The sequence below is a fragment of the Papaver somniferum genome, chromosome 6 (assembly GCF_003573695.1).
Source record: "Papaver somniferum cultivar HN1 chromosome 6, ASM357369v1, whole genome shotgun sequence".
Classification (NCBI taxonomy): Eukaryota; Viridiplantae; Streptophyta; class Magnoliopsida; order Ranunculales; family Papaveraceae; genus Papaver; species Papaver somniferum.
This window is the reverse complement of record NC_039363.1, coordinates 100,985,270-101,007,806: the sequence shown is the minus strand read 5'-3', so window position 1 is coordinate 101,007,806 and position 22,537 is coordinate 100,985,270. Positions and strand designations below refer to the sequence as shown.

Genomic DNA, 22,537 nt, shown 5'->3' with positions numbered 1-22,537 from the left:
AGTCTATTATAGCTAAGTCTCGGGCTAGGATAGTAAGTGTTGTTGAGCTGAAGGACTTCATGGCGATTCATCATACAAGTGGAAGAACTACTCAAGGAACCGGTGGAACTTCTCGACAAAATGGTATGTGAAGACATGAACTTATCTGTCACTCAAAAGTCTATCTATTCTATCTCCTACTTCTTGAGACAAAAGTCATATGCTATATATATAGACTTAGATTATACACATTTGGTATTTCGAGCCGAGTATACCTCGCCTATCTATATCTTGAAATATGTGTTGGTAAGGGTTTCGCTTCGACCATGTTTTTCGTTACCTAGTGACGTAAGTCATGTATGTTTCGATCATCTTGAAAATTGCTTTGACGAGAAATAGTGTAACAACTGTATAACATGCTCTAAGAATGTTTCAATGATTGGAATGAGAGTTTAGATTACATAACCATAGTGGACATAAGTATGTCGTGGAAACACATATGTGCATAAGTCCCATGCTGGAAATCTGCTAGTATCCAAGTCCACGAACTCAGTCCGCGAACTCAGTCCGTGAACTGCCGAAGTTCTCAAACCCGAGAATTTCTGCTGAGTTATCAAACTATGTTGTGTGAGCCAAGTCCGTGAACCCAGTCCGCGAACCAGCGAAGCTCTCGAACCCGAGAATTTCTACTGGAGTTTGAAAACTCTTTCTAGTACTTCAAGTCCGCGAACCTAGTATGCGAATTTTTATAGGTTATATATCTAAAGATGATTTCTGAACTTAACTCATAAAGACTAAGGAATGCTTTTGCAAACCGTGGCTATAAAGTTCATGAACCGATTCATGTGAATGGAATCATCTTTGCTTCAATTGTGTCTTGTGTAGTACATGAGATTTCCTTGCAATTGAACAACTCTCTAACTAGTTTATGTGAGTCATTTGAACTAGTTATGGTGAAGAATAAAGTGGTTGGTATGAAATGCTCAAATGGATAACATTTTGGTTGAGTAATATTGAACCAACAATGCACACGTTGGGTACGGTTTACAAACCTAGAAGCGTGCAGTTCATTTGTGTATTACAAGCTAATATTTCGATCTAACTGTTGAGATATATTAGATTGAATCTAAATCAAGTTTTCATCTAACGGTGGATCACATTTGCTTTGTGAGCAAGTCGAAACCCTGATTTGAAAGACTATATAAGGGGACATCTAACGACTCTAAAAACTAATCCCCACACGTCTATGTGTTACTAGTTTGTAAGCTAGAGTCGATTCTCCTTTAAACTTTGGTTTTCTTCTTCTAAAACCAGGTTAACGACTTAAAGGCTTCATTAGGATTGTGAAGCCAGACCGATACTACTTTTATAGTAGTTTCGTGATATGATCTTGCATCTTCTATCGTACGAGTACAATCATATTGATTGGCTTGAGATCGTAAGAGTTCTCCGATAGGCAAGATATAAAAGTAATCACAAACATCTTCATCTCATTGTTTGTGATTCCACGACGTCTTGTTTCGCTACCATACGATTAAGATTGTTGTGAGGTGATTGATTAGTCTAGTATGTTCTTCGGGAATATAAGACCGGATTATCAATTGGTTTCTGTTCACCTTGATTATATATCAAAAGACGAAACAAAAACTTTAGGGTTTTTTTGTGGGAGACAGATTTATCCTTTGATAGACTTTTCTGTGTGAGACAAATTTGTTTATTGTTAAAGCCTGCAATTTTGGGTCGTAGCAACTCTTAGTTGTGGGTGAGATCAGCTAAGGGAATCAAGTGCGTAGTATCTTGCTGGGATCAGAGGCGTAGGGGTGCAACTGTACCTTGGATCGGTGGGAGACTGATTGGGGTTCAACAACAGTCCAGTCCGAAGTTAGCTTGGAGTAGGCTAGTGTCTGTAGCGGCTTAATACAGTGTGTGTTCAATCTGGACTAGGTCCCGGGATTTTTCTACATTTGCGGTTTCCTCGTTAACAAAATTTCTGGTGTCTGTGTTATTTCAATTTCCGCATTATATTGTTTTATCTTTATAATTAAAATAATACAAGTTGTGTGTTTGATCTAATCAATTGGAAATTCGACCTTTGGTTGTTGATTGATATTGATTGATCCTTGGACATTGGGATTTGGTACCGTCCAAGTTATTCCTTGTATTTGATTAGTACTCACAGTTTCTGTTTGAGGAAATCAAATAAGGATAGAGATATAAACTCGTCGATATACTTTTAATTGATTGAGTCTTGTTGATTCTCTTAAAAGTGTATTCGAGTTTGTCCATACAGATTGCTAAGCGAAATATTGGGTGGTGTTGTTAGACCCCCGCTTTTTCATAAAGTTCAACAACCGTTAGTCAATCAAATCAATCGAAAACTAATAATAAACCGCAATTATCTAGTTTCCCACCAACGGTACTAATAGAGATTCTCAATCCCAAATAAGTATTTAAACTAAGCGGTCGTAAGAGATTTCTCCTAATTAGGTTACTTTCCTCTCCGAAAAGGCGACTCCACAAGTAACAACACAACTAGGTAGTTTTGCTGGCTCTGAGGATTAGTTTGCTCGAAATTCAAACTTTGATATTTATAGACCAAGGAAGTTTGGACACCAAGGAATTTCCAAAACCAAAAATATTCTCAAGATATGCGATATATTTCCAAATTCAATTTCCACAATTCCTGGAAATGCTTTGTCCAAACAATGACCGAAAGTCTCTTGGAAAATCTCCAACTATTAAATGCTCTAATTTTCATTTTTCCAAAAATAAAATTAAAAACCTTAATTAAAAGATTCTCAATTTATTTTCCAATCCGGGATTCTCCTTTAATTATTAAGGAATATCTTTGAACAATTAAAGATAAGCGTTACTACACATATTTAAAGTATGTCGACATCTTTACTTTGTAAGTCCTCTTTCATACTTACAATCTTGAAACCGATTTTCCACACTTCCAAACAAGTTTAGAATTGGTTCATCTGACTTTGAAGAACTATGTGATTGATTAAGAACACTCAATCACCAATCATGGGTTTCACGGTTCTACCAAAACAAGTTTCGGTTCTATGTACATGTGAGTAATGTATTTAGTCACACTAGCTTTCCAAAAATTCGGTTGACTAGGTACTAGGATCAATTCCCACATATATATGGTATCTAACTTGTATTTGGTACACATGTCCATAGGATCGGTTCCTAATGTCTAAAAACGTGTTGCACATGTTCATATGATCGATTCCCAATATCTAGAAACGTCTTGCACCTCTTACAAGGATCGATTCCCCTTTTGTGATCGGTTGCACCTCTTACTAGGATCGGTTCCCCTTTTCCTAGAGTTGGTCATACCAATAACACTAAATCGATCATACCATCTCAGGTGATTACTTAATATCGGTTTCACTAATAAAAGTCATACCAATACAAAAGTCAGGCCTTGTGAATAGTTATACCAAGAACATAAACAAGTCATGAGCGATTACACTAATCACATGTATTGGTAGTTCAAAAGATATGCAATGAATAACAATACCAATAAGCCTAGCGATTTCCCTTTAGATTTACAAAACAAGTTCATGAATTTACTTCCTTTAAACTAATGTAAAAACATTGTTTCCTAGGATGAAATCTTCACCTCACACCCATACATAATCATAATAGCATTCAAACGATTATGTTGATGTCTTATATACGAAGTTCAAAAGATAAACGTTATACTTCGTATTGTATTCCTTAATATTGTACTACGTCTAACTAGAGTGTAATCACTCATGCTCTGCAGTTATGTTTTCAATATGCACGACTTGAAAGATACGTTAGGGAATGAAACAATTCAAGTCAGATATCACTAACCTCAAGTGGAAGGATGATGTCCTCGTTGTAGCTCCTTTCTTATTTACTTATTTAAGTCTTCGTAATACTTGTAATGTATCATATCCTAATACTTTCAAGCTAACCTATACGAAGTTGACTCTTGTACATAATCAAGCGACTCTTTCAATGAGTTTTGGTTCACTAAAACATGACAACCAAACTTAACATACCAACGCTTGGTGGGTTCAACCGAGCTATGATCTAACACCTACATACAGGTATGTGGCATGAACCCTTCTACACCTTGCATTGATGACACTGCCTCCCTTCCAATGAGATCTCCGGCGGTCCCATACTTCGATGCGGTTAAGAAGGATATGTTAACTCGATACCCAATGTCTCAATGTGATACAATCCTCTGGTAGTGCGACAAAATCCAGCATGCACAAGACTATTTTCTAGCTGTCCTTGTAGATGGGTTAAACCAAAAGATCGAGCCTCGTCAATTTCGTTTAGTCTTTTGTTACAGGCTAGGTATCCCCCTTTTCTTAGAAGGAAGCCGATGTCCTTGTTTCCATAAAGAGATGGATATCTATGAGCATCATGCCTTACATTTATCACATGATCTTGGTCTTCAGTTTCGACATGATTGCGCTCGAGATGATACACAAGCTGATATGTGTTTTCGTGCAAGAATACCAGCGAGAAAGGAACTCGCTCTAGGTTTCCTTTCACATGATGATGGGGAACTAAGTCCAACATATATTTTAGTATATAATTGGTATAATGGTCTTGATGCGTGTTTGGATGTTAATGTGGTTTCACCTTTTGCAGGTGGTGGTTTACATGTATTTACACCAAGGCTTGTTGTGTCCAATCTTGTAGCTTGAAAACGTACCAAGTATTTTGGTAAATGCAGGTTTCATGGGTATGGTTTTGTAGCCTTAGATTTTTCAACGTTGGGTGAACTCGGGATGGTATTATAGACTTTCTGAAGAGAATGAACTATATTACTAGCCACGATACCAACGTTAAAATTGGAAATTTCCTTTTCCATAGAATAAGGTTAGTCATCAAAAAGGGGTCAGTGCCCAGCTAGTGGCTAGACTTCCGGTTAACTTCTTGTAAATTCTTTGTTCATTTTATCTCCTTGTACAGTTTTTTGTTTAACCAAGTTCATCTTATAAATTAATAAATAAAAGAAAAATAACATAAAAAATTAAACTGAATATTTTATAATAGTCAACAAATAAAGTTTAAAAAGAATATTATGAAAATATATCCGATTTTGCAAACAAAATAAACGGTCAACATTTGTCAACGGTGTAATTGGAGGGAGTAATACAGGTCCGCATTCAATGCACACCTCAAGAGGAGGTTATTCAGGGTCCGTTTGTTACGGTGTGTGGAGGAGGGAGTGCAGTCAAAGGGGGTAGTAGGAGACTGCATTCCTAAACTAGGTGTTTTTCATAGCCCAAACACATGACAAAGCAACTTCCTAGGTAGTTCGACTACCTCCAAACGAAGTAGTAGAATGCAAACCTATTTTCGAAGTTATTAAAAGTCTCCCATTCTTTGCGTTCTACTACCTTTGTCAAACAACGCCCGACTAAGTTTGATCACCATAGAAAAAATAAATTTTATTACTTAATGTTTTTTTTCTCTCAAAACCCAGTCTTCTTCTTCTTCTTCTTCAGTATTGTCTGCAACCTAGGGTTGTAAGCAATTTTCACAATCAAGATGAACACTTTTAATAAAAAACATAATCAAATCATTCAATAAAGAAGATGTACAATTTATTGAGAAAATACTATCAAAATCTTATCAAATTGCAGTGGATTTGGTTAGATTTCCTTTCCTTTTTTGTTCCTTAGTAATTGATAGACGTATTTATGTGTCTATTTTGATCTCAATTGTATATATTGTTAGTGCTCGTTTTGGTTATTTTATGTCTTTGTAGGTGTTTTTGGAGAAATAAGATTTTGCGGCGAAATTGGCTCGAAAAGTGGTTTTTGCGTTCGTAGGAGGACATTTGCTATTCAGACTCTCACTTTGGATAAGGGGTAAACTAATTACTAAGGGGCATCCCATTTCCAGGCAGCTGCTAATCGCATCCCTACTCTGGTTAGGGGGTAATCCTTCTTCAACATTTGAAACATAAGTTTTGGCGGGAAAGTATTACACGCTACTGGTAGTTTGGATTCGAGTTTTGAAGCTTTTGCGGAGATATTCAGCCATCGATTAAGATTTATTTAGGCCTGTTAATGCTAAACAGGTCTGGCATAGCCCTTTACTCCGACTAAATTGGGCTAGGTATCGATCAGAAGCAAAATAGGGGAGCAAACTATTGACGGAAACATGGAAAGATTTGGTCGATGTTTTGTTGGATTTTCTCAACTGTTGGATTTGGTACTAGTTGTAACAACACAACAAGATTTCTACGCGTGCTAGAATTGAGAGAAAATAGGAGTTGTCGACAAGTCAGGAAAGATACTCTCGGCATTGTTTTGATTTATCTTTGGCAGTTACGTGCAATGGGAGAAGGTATAATCTTCATGGATTCGTATATTCCAGATTTGGGAAGTTCATAACCATCAAAACACGCGTTAACTGAGGTGGCAGAGTTATTATCGTACCTTGGCAGAGAAGAAACAGATGAAATAAACCTAAGTTATTCGAGGACCTGTCGGCTATATAAAGGTTGTGTCGACTCACAAAAAAGGGAGTCGAGACTTTGAGAGTTTGGGGTAGGTTTAGAGGCAGAGAATCACGCTGCAGGTGGAGTTGCAGCAGCAGCAGAGAATAAGAAGAAGAAGAGTTGCAGACGACATATAGAAAGTGTCGTTCTCAAGAACCCTAAGCTCAAGAACATTAAGCTGTGCAGAGCAGTCGTATTCTAGGGTCTTAAATTTCTGATCCTGTAACAGTTGATTAGTAACGTATATCTTCAGTATTGCAACACCAATTGTAACGGTGACTTCTGTAACATCTATACACCGTTGCAGATCTGCTGTTTTATATATTCTCTTCTATAAAAACACCTTTTGAGCCATGATTTATTATTTTGAACCTGTTTTTGATATGAGGAGCTAAACCCCAACACTGGGATGACGAAGGAAGCCCTTTTTCATCATTGTGGTAATTCTATTAATTTCTTTATGACTTTTGCATTATATTAAATTGATTCATGATTTTTCTTAATTGATTGTGATTTTGTTTGATGACGTATGCTTGGTCTTAGTATTTTTGATATGTCATGCTTGTGATTTACAGTCAATCTTTTATAAAATCTACCTTGACAAAGAATAAAGAGTCAATAGTTACTATGTTATGAGCTATAATTGTCTGGAATTGATAGTTGAACCACATTAATATGAGAATTGGTGGAATCTTGAGTCTCAGTAACCTCTCGATATTGTAACTATTTTTGTGTATATATCTCTTTTTTTTTAGTCTTTTCTATTTTTAAGTCTTAAACCAAATCTCATCAAGTCCGAGTTGAACGAACTTTTACTTACCACTTTCAAAACTACATCAGTTTTTGAGACTAAACCTAAGTATTTTAGGATACTAGATTCGACACATTTGTTTAAGAATGACCACCAACTCAATTATGGTCGTCTATGTGAGTCAAACCTAGTTGACTTTAAGGATCCTCAATTATTCAGGTTATTGTTATGTGCTTCTAAATTATTATTTAAGTTTTTGCAGATTTTACAACCTGATATTTTGGATCTTACTTATGAGGAGGTGCATCCCATGAAAATATTTTATTTAGACCCCTTCATTGAATCTGAACCTGAACCACAACTAGATGTAGTTGTTTTATTCAACAGGAAACTAGGAAAGGGTGTGCTATGTTTATTCACTTTCTTGGTTTGTTGCAGTTTCCTTTTGTCTGTGATAACACTTTTTGATGCAGATGATCCACAATTGTTTCGATTATTGTTATATGATTCGAGGTGATTAATTATTTCTTATTCTGGCTGAAGATGTTAAACTTAGAAATTCTTGGGAGGTAACCCAATCTCATGCAACACGGTAACATCTTTCCTCAACTCTTTTGCATCAAATGGTAACAGTTTCTCCTTGTTCATGCTTTTAATTTCATCTTTAGAACATTGAGGACAATGTTAGATTTAAGTTTGGAGGTGAGGGAAAAACTTTGAGTTAGTTTTTTAATAAATAAATATATATTTATAAAAAAAAAAAACAAAAAAAAAAAAACTCCAGAGCCTAGAAATTCATGCCTATTAAGGATTGCACTAACCAATCTAAGTGGATGGAAGCATCTTGGTTGTAGGAGTTGAGGAACCAATATGATTAGATGGAAATATCTAAAGAGTCTATTGATAAAAGCACATATCTCAGGTGTTATAAATAACATGGTAGTCTCACCATATCTCATTGAGTCCTTTTCACTTCTGTTTTTATTTTATTTTGTTTTTAAACTATGTTTCTCTAAGTGATTAGGTGGGGCTCACGAATCAAGTTGTTACCAATGCTAGGATGAATTAGAGTGATTGAGATACCCCCCCCCCCCCCCAAGAAAAAAGAGATGAAAAAAAGATTAAAAAAAAAAGAAAAAAAAGAAATTGAGACCAGACCACTAGACCAACCGAAATAAATTCAATAAAGTCGACCACTGGTACCCTTGTATATGCCAGCTGAGTTGACCTAGACCTAGGATTATCGACCACTGGTTCCCTTGTATATGCCAGTGTGTTGATATTAGTCCAGACCAGTATCTCAGTCCATTAGGATAGGTTCATTTTGGCAGTGGCCTTCAGATAGATATGAGAAACACCATTCATCTAGTCAACATCAAAACCATCTATGTTTTTCTATATCCATCTTCTTAATATATCCATGTGATTTGTTGACTCCGGATATTGATGTCCATAGTGCGACTATCTGAGTAGAGCTCTGTCACTTATATATGAATTTTAGTATGCTTGAGTGTAAACTCATGTACAACAATTGGAATTTCGCATCAGGGTACTTCCTCCTGTAGTCAATAAGTATGCAAACCAAGGAGATTTTTTAGTGCCTTCTAAGGTTCTGCCTAAATATTTAGGGTCTGGAGTAAAGGTTTTGTGGGTATATCTCTTGCAATCCCTCCCGAGAATATAACTCGACCAATAGGGCCACCTAGGGGTTTAAAGGATTGTTGCATACGCTAAATGCAACCGACGATGCCTGCGACAGTGAGTTAGGATTTTATTCTCTAGATTTGATTTGCTCGAGGCCTAGCAAATAATAAGTTTGAGGGTATTTGATAGACGCATATATGTGTCTATTTTGATCTCAATTGTATATATTGTTAGTGCTGGATTTGGTACTTATTTGGTTATTTTATATCTTTGTAGGTGTTTTTGGAGAAATACGATTTTGCGGCGAAATTGGCTCGAAAAGTGGTTTTTGCGTTCGTAGGAGGACATTTGCTATTAGGACTCTCACTTTGGATAAGGGGTAACCTAATTACTAAGGGGCATCCCATTTCCAGGTAACTTCTAATCGCATCCCTACTCTGGTTAGGGGGTAACCATTCTTCAATATTTGAAACGTAAGTTTTGGCGGGAAAGTATTATACGCTACTGGCAGTTTGGATTCGGGTTTTGAAGCTTTTGCGAAGAGATTCAACCATCGATTACGATTTATTTAGGCCTTTTAATGCTATACAGGTATGGTATATCCCTTTACTCCGACTAAATTGGGCTAGGTATCGATCAGAAGCAAAACATGGGAGAAAACTTTTTACGGAAACATGGAAAGATTTGGTCGATGTTTTGTTGGATTTTCTCAACTGTTGGATTTGGTACTAGTTGTAACAACACAACAGGATTTCTACACGTGCTAGAATTGAGAGAAAATAGGAGTTGTCGACAAGTCAGGAAAGATACTCTCGGCATTGTTTTGATTTATCTTTGGCAGTTACGTGCAATGGGAGAAGGTATAATCTTCATGGATTCGTATATTCCAGATTTGGGAAGTTCATAACCATCAAAAGACACGTTAACTGAGGTGGCAGAGTTGTTATCGTACCTTGGCAGAGAAGAAACAGATGAAATAAACCTAAGATATTCGAGGACCTGTGGGTTATATAAAGGTTGTGTCGACTCACAAAAAAGGGAGTAGAGACTTTGAGAGTTTGGGGTAGGTTTAGAGGCAGAGAATCACACTGCAGGTGGATTTGCAGCAGCAGCAGAGAAGAGGAAGAAGAAGAGTTGCAGACGACATATATAAAGTGTCGTTCTCAAGAACCATAAGCTGAAGAACATTAAGCTGTGCAGAACAGTCGTATTCTAGGGTCTTAAATTTCTGATCCTGTAACAGTTGATTAGTAACGTATATCTTCAGTATTGCAACACCAATTGTAACGGTGACTTCTGTAACACCTATACAGCGTTGCAGATATGCTGTTTTCTATATTCTCTTCAATAAAAACTTCTTTTGAGCCATGATTTATTATTTTGAACCTGTTTTTGATATGAGGAGCTAAACCCAAACACTGGGATGACGGAGGAAGCCCTTTTTCATCATTGTGGTAATTCTATTTATTCCTTTATGACTTTTGCACTATATTAAATTGATTCATGATTTTTTTTAATTGATTGTGATTTTGTTTGATGACGTATGCTTGGTCTTAGTATTTTTGATACGTCATGCTTGTGATTTACAGTCAATCTTTTATAAAATCCACCTTGGCAAAGAATAAAGAGTCAATAGTTATTATGTTATGAGCTATAATTGTCTGGAATTGATAGTTGAACCACATGAATATGAGAATTGGTGGAATCTTGAGTCTCAATACTTCTCGATATTGTGACTATTTTTGTGTATATATCTCTTTGTTTTTAGTCTTTTCTATTTTTAAGTCTTAAACCAAATCTCATCAAGTCTGAGTTGAACGAACTTTTACTTACCACTTTCAAAACTACATCAGTAATCATAGATGTAGATTCTGTAGATCCATTATTAAAGGAAGATCGAAGGTTTTTGTTTGGGGTTCTGATGGAAAAGTTAAGATTATAGATTTAGCCATTTAGGTCTTTCTTGTTTGATCAGATGATCATAATTTATCTCTTCATCTATTATTTTTGATCCATTTATCTTGAGAACGAAACATATCCATTAATGGGGTGAGATAAAAATATTTGAGCAATATATGCTACTCAGTAGATTGAGATGGATGTTATCAGGAACAACAAACAAAAATATTTACCTGTGTTGATGAGAGATAAAAACTTACTGGTTTTTAAGGAAGTGAGGAGACGACCGTACGAGGAAACTCTTCGAACCGATCAAATTTTTTTAACCTTTTGTAAACAGATATACTGCAAAGGGAGTGCTTGAATTCGAGATATCAATCTGTAAGACTCCAGCCTAAACCAAGACAATGGCCATTCCAGAGTCAATTCGATCACAAGAGGATGGGTCGACCTGTAGGACGGAAGCCGTGAAGTGTGTGTGAGATCAATGATGGTCAATGGTTATTAATGTGTTGTGTATTCTACGTAAAGAAATAAGTTCTGATGATTGGATTTTCTCTGTTGAGAGTGATTGCTCAGACGCTGAGTTCTGGTTCTGTTGTACTTGTTTCAATCATGGTTTCAAAGACTTATTTATATTGCAAAAATAGTAGACACATTGATCCCAGTAAGTGTGACGGTTACTGGAGTCAAATAGTGGGAAAGTAGAAAATCGTGTTAAAACCAGTTACTCATCGTGCAGAGACTTGGTTGATTGTCCACCTACTACTTTGGTAACTCCTCTAACCGCTTGCACGACTTAATCACATTCTCATCGTGGATGAACACACGTGTCGTAGGCCACCAGACCAAAACCCTAGTTAATATCCTCCATGTGACACGATTGATGTCTCGTGATTCTGGAGTCTGCAAGGTAGACATGTATTTAGTTAGTCAGTTATTGATTTAATGAGACGATGACTCTTTGTATTGCTGAGTCGAAAATGATTTACGAATGTTCTAGGACTGATGAATTGAACATGTCTGTTGAGACAAATGTATAATTGTTGAATGAATGTTGATAGTTAAAGTGAGCAAATATTACTCGTTCGAATTATTGAATATATCGAGAGTTGAACCAATATTCCTAGTATGAGCAAATATTGCTCGTGTGAGTAAATATTGTTCATTTGATGAATTATTTATAGCAGGACCAAATAAAATATTAATTTAAGATACTGGCAACTGGACCGAGTATAATAAATTAAAATGTTGATTGCGGGATCAACGTAAAATCATTAGTGTTTGAACCTGCTCAGAATTATGCTTTGCAGAACCTTAGATTTGAAACCCTAATTTTGATCAATTGCTGATCAATTGATGATTTATTGAAAATCAACCATTGAGTAAGAGAGGGACCGACTACATGGGATGATGGGCCGACCATGTAGTGCCCAGATGCTCGAATGAGCAAATACCAAAGTCCCTTGAAGACTAGTTGGTGAAAGGAAGATTAAATGCTGGTTTAATCATTATTAAAATAGTACTCGTCTGAGCGTTAGGTAATAAAACCTAATTATGGAGAAGTGAGGGACCGACCAAGGGGTCATGGAACTGGCCCTGGTGGTCATGGGACCAATGGACGATCGTTTGATGAAAGTCCGAGTTGTTTGGAAGAGTTTGAACCTAATATGAGCAAATTAGGTCAAATTATGAAAATATGTGGGATCGGCTTCCTGCAAGCCAAAGGGCTGACCTCGGTCAGTCAAGATAACATGCCCGTGTCACCATAGTGTTCATGTCTCAATCCTGAGAATCTTGGTATTTTCTGGTGTGCGTTTGAGCAACATTTGAGAAAATATGAAGAAATCAGGGTTTTACTCAAACTGAGGAACTTCATAAGATGAAGGAAATACTATTAATAAACTAAGGGATTACAATGTGTGGGACCGACCACGTCTAGTAAGCCCGGTCCCACGATACCTTTCCTAATTTTATATTATTTTCATGATGTGGAGGAAATATCATGAAACTGAGGAGTTTGTTGAAACGAAGGAGTTTTCATGATATGAAGGAAATAATAATAAAATAAGAAATTACAAGGTGTTGGACCGGCCACGGCTAGGGCATGCTCGGCCAGCTAGTAGGCCCGGTCCCGTGACAGATTTCCTAATTTTATATTATTTTCATGATGTGGAGGAAATATCATGAAACTGAGGAATTTGTTGAAACGAAGGAGTTTTCATGATATGAAGGAAATGATAATAATAAAATAAAGAATTACAAGGTGTGGGACCGACCACGACTATCTAGGGCATGGTCGGCCGACTGAAAGGCCCGGTCCCGCGACACCTTTCCAAATTTTATATTATTGTCATGATGTGGAGGAAATATCATGAAACTGAGGAGTTTGTTGAAACAAAGGAATTTTCATGATATGAAGGAAACAATAATAATAAAATAAGGAATTACAAGGTGTGGGACCGGCCACGACTAGGGCATGGTCGGCCGGCTAGTAAACCCGGTCCCGCGACACCTTTCCAAATTTTATATTATTATCATGAGTGGAGGAAATATCATGAAACTGAGGAGTTTGTTGAAACAAAGGAATTTTCATGATATGAAGGAAACAATAATAATAAAATAAGGAATTACAAGGTGTGGGACCGGCCACGACTAGGGCATGGTCGGCCGGCTAGTAAACCCAGCCCCGCGACACCTTTCCTAATTTTATATTATTTTCAAGATGTGAAGGAAATATCATGAAACTGAGGAGTTTTGCTAAAATGAAGGAATTTGCTCAAATGAAGGAATTTTCATGAGATCAAAGAAAAATAATAAAATTAGATAAAATAAAGGTAGAGGCGTTGGACCAACCACGACGGCATGACCGGCTGATCGGTGGGTCGGTCCCCTTAGACGCCTCTTTTAATATTTTATTATTATTATTATTTTTCTTCCCTATTTTGCATTTCCTCGTTTGTGCATTATTTCTAAGCACACTTGCACCATTTCCTCGGGTCTTACTCGGTGGTAGCTCAGATGCCCATACGTTGAATATTTATTACTAACCCATGAAATTCTACTGGGAAAAGCCATGAATTGAAGTAGTCGTAATATTATAAAGAACGTAGAATGTATTCTAGGAATTAAATTGATAATCTAGCAACTAGAAATAATTAATTGATGGCTCTATACTAGCACGTTATCTAGGAGCATTGATTATTCGAGAATTGAGCGATATGAGCTAGTTGAAGCGTCATATTTATTATGTATAGTGAGGGAAAAAATTGTTGCATCCTGAAGAGGTTATCGCTCTATACTAGCATGCAACTGTCTATGAGCCGTCCAATCGTTAAGATTCTATACACATGTCTTTTATATAGTCAGGAAAAACATCGTTACATCCTGAAGGCGTTATCGCTCTATACTAGCAGGCAGGCTGTCTAGGAGCCGTCCAATCGTTCGATTCTATATAAAAGTAATTACTGATATTGCTCAGTATTAATGAAATATGCCGTGATCACAGTTGAGAGACTGTATATTCATATATGCTCTGAGAGGCAATACTACCTGTATTCATACATGCCAAACAATAAAATGTGACTACGTGTGATTTCAATGTTGTGTAGTTGCAACTATCTGTATTGGCAACTACAAGTAGTCCACAATTTTATGTGCCAAACGGACCTTCAATGTAGTCCTTTGGAGGTAGTAGGAACTACATGAAGTTCCTATGTCGTGTAGTTAGATCCACACCAAACACCCAACATTTAAATGCAACCCTTAACTACTTCCTTTAACTATACTACACCCTCCAACTACCTCCGATTTAAGCGTGCCAAACAGACCTTGAGCTTTTCATGGGTGAGAGAAGGATATGAGTTTTTTATGGGTGAGAGAAGGATATGAAATGATACTATTAGAAACCATTTTAGTGTTTGACTCAAATGGGTGAGAGAAGGATATGAAATGATACTATTACAAACCCGACTCAAATTTAGACCTCCGGATAAAATGATAATTCCGGTTGGACCCTCAAATAAATAACTCTATGCGCCTTAGAGCTCCCAATAAATTTCTCTTAAAATTGAAAATTTTAATCCTTATAATTAAAAGAAAATTGGTTAAAAACATGACGTGGAGGTGCAACCGGAGATGTAGATAACACTTTTTTGAACACCTTCATAATTAGTAATTGGTCCCTCCTAACTTGTAGGGCACTACTATTGGAGATGAATTTATGCCAAACATGAGTCTAAAATCCTATGTGTCACTAAAAATAAATAGACCCACCCTCTCTTGGAGATGCTCTTACGTCCTAAGAAACCCTGGAAACAATTCAGCCTTCTTCTCTCCATTGTACAAGATCCAGGGTCTCAGATTGTGCAGTAGAGATGCATGTTCCAGCCTCCGACGATTGCAATCCACCCCCTTCCCTCCCCGGGCCTAGTCTTACAACTATAATATCAGAAACTCTAGGGATTATGATTCCACCGATGCGCGAAAGACATGTTCCAGAAACACCTGATCAACTTCAGGCATCTTTCAATGAAATATTCGATGCTTACACTAAAGCTCGTAAAGATCATGAATCTGAACCTCCTGATACATTTACTGATTCTCTTCATGATTTTGAAGTTAAACTTATTAATATAGTTTTAGACTTCAGATTTTTCAAAGCTGTTAATCCTGATATTTATCCCGATGTAGTAAAGCTTCCGGCTATTAGATCGATGCTTGATTTATTAAATGGTGGATATCATTGTGGGAACCTTTTAGCTGGTTTTATTCTTTGTACATTCGAAACTCTAACTGATCCGGGCATTTTCGTACCTGGTCAAGAAGAAGAAGCTACCTCATTTGTTAAATCTCTAGTTGAGCTTGGAGCCCTGAACGTATTTGTTTCTACTCTTGATAAGTTTCCTGTAGATGCTGTTCATTTCCCATCAGTTCAAACTATTGCGCAGATGATTTTTCTTAAACCAGAATTAGCAGAAGTCGCTGGACTGAATTCCCAACTGATGGATTGGGTGTTTAAAGCACTCAGATCTCCCATATGGAATGATCTAACAATGCATGTTCTGGGGTTATTAAATACTCTTTTGATGTCTAGTGTTAAAAATAGACTTAATTTTGGGGAAAAGGATGCTTTAGCTGTTGTAGTAAATGCTCTTTCATCTCTTGAAGAAAGTTTTAACCTGCACGAAGAATACCTGCTGCAGACTTTGTTTAGTTGTTTACTTTTTCTATTAGAATTTCCCGCCAATATAGTGAAGTTTGTCGAGGCTGGAGGTGTTCAGTCAATGATCGGAATTATTCAGCAAGAGGACTTCGGTTATTGTTATGGGTCTGCAATTGTGGCACTTGATATTGCAGTGAAAGCTTGTCAATCTGCTTCTCAGCAATTTGTGAATGATAAATTGGCATTTGACACTGCATTCCCTCCTTCCATGGAAATGGTAAGTCTCTCATTTTGCAATCCCTGATTCTGGTTCTAGGGAAATTGTCGTTTTTGGACATGGATTTTATTTCAATAAGCTGCATCGTGTGCATGAAGCCAGAACCTCTTAGGAGGACCTGTTTTACTAGTTCTTATATGCCTAATAATGTCCGAAGACTTCTAAGTACAAGTAATTAAGTTGTGTATATTCCCATTGTGTTAGGATAATTAGAAGATCCTGAACATAGAGGTTTTCAAAGCTCATGCTATTACAAGGTTAGTAACACTGAGCCGGAAGTATTTGGCACAATTATTATCCAACACCTTCCTTTAGTTAGAGATAATAATTAGTGTAATTATTGTCCAACACACGTAGTTTGTTCTAAAGGGGTTTAAACTGGCATTCTAGGATTTATGCATGCATATGTTTTCGGTGCTGGAAGTTTTACCAATGCTAACCGGAAGCATATGGTCATGTATGAGATTATTCTTGCCTGCAAGTTCTGGATGTATATGTTTTTAATCTTTATAAGAAATTCATCTAGTATGCACAACACCTTCCTTTAGTTAGAGATAATAATTAGTGTAATTATTTTCCAACACACACGTAGTTTGTTCTAAAGGGGTTTAAACTGGCATTCTAGGATTTATGCATGCATATGTTTTCGTGGCTTTGCTGGAAGTTTTACCAATGCTAACTGGTCATGTATGAGATTGTTCTTGCCTGCAAGTTCTGATGTATATGTTTTTAATCTTTAGAAGAAATTTATCTAGTATGCACAATATTTACTCTTCTTACTTTCTCAGATTCCACCAAGCACCGTGCATGAGGAAGAAGAAATAGAAGAGCATCAAATATCTATAATCACATTATTAATTGGTAAGGCAAGCAAATTTTATAGCTTGCATTGAATTTTTTTAATGTTCTTTTATCTGTTGGTTAGTCTTTGAGTGCCTGGAATTCCGAGATATAGTTGCGTGTATTTAGGATTCTTGTTTTGGTCCACTGTTTCTTCCTTTCTGGATACCTAGTTGCTCATTTAAATGCATGATTTACTAGTCCATTAGGTAAAAGGAAAAATTAGTGGTCAAATGCACATTAACCACTCAGAAAAGAAGAGATGTTAGTGTATTAACTAGTGGAATCATCTTCCTAATGCTCAGTGAAACACGATATCTTTCGGCCTGTAGGCCTTGATTATGAGAAATTAATATGTCAGACCTTAGTATCATGAACAGGGAAAACAGGTGTATAACAAACTAAGAAATTTTTCGGGAACAATGAGCCCATATTTTCTTCTCCTTAGCCAACACCCATCACACTCTTCTCTTTAGCCAACTCCCCACTCACGACTTCATAGGCTCATCAATTTCTTTATTTGTTAAGAGATGCTGGAATTTTTTGAATAAATCGGATGTACTGGACCTGGCCAATACAGGTACCATACAAGATTTTAACTACTTTGTGCTGGAGTAACTTCTGCAGAAATTAATATTTTGACCCAAACTTCTTCAAATGAGATATACTGCTGCATTATATCTACTCAATATGGTCCGCAATATATATGATATTTTCATGGATATCCGCTCACTTTTTCTGGAAGTTGTATGATATTCACGGCAGGGTATTTGAAAAAGGTGTTTGTTGGTTTCCTCATGTCTAAGATTGGGCAATCAGTTATTTTCTAAGATTTGGCAATCATCTGGTCTGTATTCTTATTTTTTGTCCATGTGAAGAACCAATTGTTTAAATACCTTCCTGCTTTCATCTTTCACCAAGAGCTGCTTTAAAGTAACATTTAAAATTCACTGACGTCAATCTTATCTTGTTCAGGTGGCATTGCCGAGACGGAAACAGATAGCTTGGTAAAAAAAGCTTGAGGAGAATGATTCCAAAAGAATCACCTGGCTTATGGAGCTCTATAAACGGTGATACGCCCTACCTGTTTGGTGGTCTATGTCACTCTTCCTTTATCAAAGCTAGAAGTTGTAATTGTTTTGAATTTCTTATTCTTAAATTATTTAAAGAAGTTGTACTTTGAATTTATTATTCTTAAATTGTTAAATACCACCTGTTCTAGAGATGTCTGACATTTCCTGAGATTCCTTCGCGGGCTCCTGATCAACTTAATATCGTGCAGATATTCGGAAAAAGTTGAAGGAATGACGAATCATCCCAAAGGAAAACAGGTTGCTCTTTATTTGTTTCTTGTTTCTTCTCATGATATCAGCTTTAAGTTTATCTGTTTTGATGTCAAATATGTTATACCCTTGTTTATCTCTTCTGCATATAATATTGTTAATGAGAGCAGTCTTACCTGCGTTTCCTTTATATTGAATATAGTGAATGAATTTCTTTTTATCTTTATATATTTCTTTCTTTTTGACTCTAATGTTTTCCCATTATGGATCCCCAGTCAATTGAGGTTATTCTTGGTCATCTTTCTACTTCTCTTGCTTTAATCTTTATCTGTATAAACCCACTGCATGTGATATTTAACTCGAGGTTATTTTACTTCGCAGGAATTCTATAATACGAAGTAGAATTGGAAGTTACTTAACTCAGCACAACTTAGAGATGAAACATGTGGAGGAAGGTAATGCCCTCATGATTGATTCCTTTCGTTTGCCAGTTTTTTTTTTTTTTTTTTTTTTGCGTTATGATTTGCTGTACTCAGACTTTGAATGTCAACATCGACTGCTGGACTGTTAGTTGATGCATATATATGTTCTAATCTTCTCTGGAAGATGCTTATTTTACGGTTTGATATATGTGATGATATACATATAACTTATATTCTTCTATGACAATGAGAGTAATAAAATGTTTGTGAGAGAGATAGTAAGAACATAAGATGTGATTTCGTACTAGCACCTTATTGGGTTGAATCCTAAGTTGAAGGAAAATAAAGGTACAAACCTGCACTTTATTGCAGAAGTACAATTACAGTTTCGATTAATATCTTTTCCTTATAGAAAACTTAAGATGATAATTTTTAAGGTTGGCAAGAAGATTTAGCTTCACCCTGTTTCGACATGATTTGATGTTTTGATGGGTTAGTGATCGTGCCTCTTTATTGTATTTATTTGTTGCTGATAATCTCATCTTCAAATGATAGTTGCAACGGAGCAAAGCAGATCTCTGCAGCACCAAGTGCCGGATGAAGAGATGAAAACATGCTCTCTTTCAGAACAAGGATCTAGTGGACGTGAAGTTGCCGATGCAAACCCTTCAAGTGCTCATGGCGCAGGTTATGATAGTTCAGCTGCAATTCTAGATGAGAGTGCTCTAGCAGGGGAATCTTTAGAAAATGACGATATTCTAGAAAAATTTTCCTCTACTACGGTAGTCTCGAAGCCCGGCCAGACATGTAGCATGGATCTTCTTGAAAATGCCGTTGAAGATGCTAAAAATAACAAGGTACTATTTGTTCTATTCCCTTGAAATGTTAAATTGACTGTTCATATTGATCTACGAGCTATACAAATTAGTCTGCTCATTCGTGTCAAGTATTTGCGAATATGGCTGCCTTAGTTTACATTCTAATAAACATTCAGTTAACTAGAACGCCATGTTGGCTTCCAAACTTGTGCCATTTGTTCAGTTTGTCTTGCTTGTCGATTCGATATCATTAAGATATGAAGGTTTATTAGGTGGTAAACTGTTTTCTGTTTGGAACTGCTGAAATGGTGTTTCCTTATTTGAACTCGTCAGGGTCCTAGGGTTTATTAGCAGATAACCGTTGTTAAGAGTACTGTAAGACACTTCCTCATAGTAACTTTTTATCTTTCATGGCAGGCATATCGTACATCTCATCCAATGGCAAAGAAAGTAGAAGAGAATGGGCGTGCCTATCACACAGATGACTTGAACCATCAAGGTGCATCTAAGAAAGTAGAAGAGAATGGGCATGCCAATCACACAGATGACTTGAACCATCAAGGTGCATTGAAGAAAGTAGAAGAGAATGGGCGTGTCAATCACACAGATGACTTGAACCATCAAGGTGCATCGAAGAAAGTAGAAGAGAATGGGCGTGTCAATCACACAGATGACTTGAACCATCAAGGTGGATCGAATGGTAATTAAACAAAATTGAACTTTTGCCTGGAACCATCACGTGACTTATATAAGCTCAATACACTCATAACTTTTGCCTTCTGAACTTCAATTTGGCGATTAGGGTTTTATTGCGCTCCTTCTTTCTCAGCAAGTCAGCTAAGCAGAAGTTCTAGTGAAGAATCAATCATGGGGAACGCTAATGTCTGGAACTCTCACCATAAAAACTACGGTCCTGGTTCTCGTACTTGGTATGGACAATACTCTCACTGATCCTTAATTTCTTATCATTTGTTTTCTTAGTGTTAAAGTTGTTTTGAAGAATTCATCAAGCTCTAATATGTTATACTGGTTGTAGTTTGAGCTCAATCCCTAGGATTTGATATGTTTTATTGAACTCTTTATTTGGTACTATGATTTGTTTCACTCAGTAGCGTGAAATAAAGTTCTTAGATCGAAGTATGAAAGAAACTTTGGTTCTCCATCTAGCTCTTATTCTTTTGTTTGAATCTATGCTCAATATGTATCATGTCAGTTTTGATGAAAGATGGGTTTTCCTTCAAATGATTAAATTTAAGATGTGAATTTCTTAGTGACAGTAATCTACTAAACTTGAAGGCATCTTGAAGCTAAGTTTGATTAAGCTGAGAAACGCCAATTATCCTGTTTGTAATGAAAATGTGTAGTGGTATGAGGTTGTACTTGGTACTGGTTTGGTTAAGATGTTTTGAGCTGTAAATTCTTTTAGGCATCTATGTTTCTGTGTGTGTGAACTGATTCAATTTGCTTCGTTGCTGCACTGTCCTGCTATGAATTCATATTATGAGTGGATATGTAGTTACTCTCTTTGCTGAAATCTCTTTGTGAGGGTATCTGGCTCATGTATCCTAAGCTTTCTCAGAATTCTGCTGCACTAAACTGAAAGTGTTTGTCGTTTTGTATATTATCAAATAAAAATGTAATGGTAGTTCTTTAAATTTGTTTAATACCTTCTCTTGATATCATTGCTTATGTATCTTGTTCATTTTATGCAGCCGTGTTTGTGGAAACCCCCATGCCATCATCAGGAAGTATGGTCTCATGTGTTGCAGACAGTGCTTCCGCAGTTACGCCAAGGAAATTAGTTTCATCAAGGTAAACATTAATTTGCAACCATTCATTTCATTATACTGGTTTTTACATGTTTTGTATATTCTCAGTAATTTTCCCTTGATGAGAAACAGTGAACTTAGTCTGAGACATAATTTAGGGAAGCATTAATGAAAACTAGTTTCAATTGCTTTACACCCTTTTTGTTGGTAGTTGCAAACGGAGTCGTATTAAGGTTCTCTTGTATTGTGCTGTCACTCCTACTGTTTCTCTTTGTTTTACAGTACCGTTAAGAAGATGTAAGGCTGGAATTCTATTGCAGGGAATGTTTCGCCTAAGAAGATATGAAACTTTAGAAATGATTTTGTAGACGTCATTTGGATATTTTTTAGATTTCATTTGGATTCTGAACCCCGGGCAAATTCTAGTGATGGTTATAACTTAAAATATGGTTATTGTGACAACAAATTCTGTTCTTCTGTTTTCTTAAAATTACGCCTGCATCAGTACTGAATGAATGTCATGGATTCAGGTTATAACTTAAAATATGGTTATTGTGACAACAAATTCTGTTCTTCTGTTTTTTAAATTACGCCTGCTCAGTACTGAATGAATCTCATAGATTCAGAATCCACTTGTCTAAAAACTTAAAAGGCCTAGACAAATAAAGCTCTCACGTTAAACGGTGAGGAAATCTTCGTTTTTTATTGGTCGAAATAAGGCTTTTTTGGAAACGAGAATTTTGGGTTAGGATATTTGGCAGCGTATGATTTGTTAAAAACTATGGAAAAAAGAGAAAAAAAGGAAACCAAATTAACTCGTATTAGGTGAAAAAATAATAAAAAGAAAAACAAGGGGAAAACAAACATCTTAAGATAAATGTAAACCTAGCTGAAAACGAAAGTCTGAAAATCTTTTGTATATTATCGTAACATATGATGTCCAAACACATGTGTCCTAGCAAACAGATGGTAAGTACGATTATAACGTGGTGGGATAATCTGTTAATTCCAAAATCGAAGTACAACACGCCACAACTTCTAGTTGCAGGAAGAACTAGCAATTTGTGGCTGTGAAGGACTTCCAACGGCAACACAATTCTACCGCAGCCAAAGACGTTGGCAACACAGATAATCTGGTATTACACACAGATTAAACCTGGCTACTCACATGCCACAATTG

At 36.5% G+C, this 22,537-nt stretch overlaps 2 protein-coding genes across 2 annotated transcripts; both read left to right on the top strand.

Moving 5' to 3' along the window:
- Window positions 1-15,160: 15,160 nt before the first annotated feature.
- Window positions 15,161-18,076, top strand: LOC113291204. The gene is made up of 2 exons (XM_026540764.1): window positions 15,161-16,225; window positions 18,041-18,076. The coding sequence occupies exons 1-2, from the start codon at window positions 15,161-15,163 to the stop codon at window positions 18,074-18,076; spliced, it is 1,101 nt and encodes a 366-aa protein (XP_026396549.1).
- A 2,092-nt stretch (window positions 18,077-20,168) lies between these two features.
- Window positions 20,169-21,846, top strand: LOC113285966 (40S ribosomal protein S29-like). Its single transcript, XM_026534697.1, has 4 exons — window positions 20,169-20,288; window positions 20,391-20,517; window positions 21,301-21,400; window positions 21,640-21,846. Exons 2-4 carry the CDS (start codon window positions 20,456-20,458, stop codon window positions 21,646-21,648), a joined length of 171 nt encoding a protein of 56 aa, XP_026390482.1. The 5' UTR covers window positions 20,169-20,288; window positions 20,391-20,455; the 3' UTR covers window positions 21,649-21,846.
- Window positions 21,847-22,537: the final 691 nt, after the last annotated feature.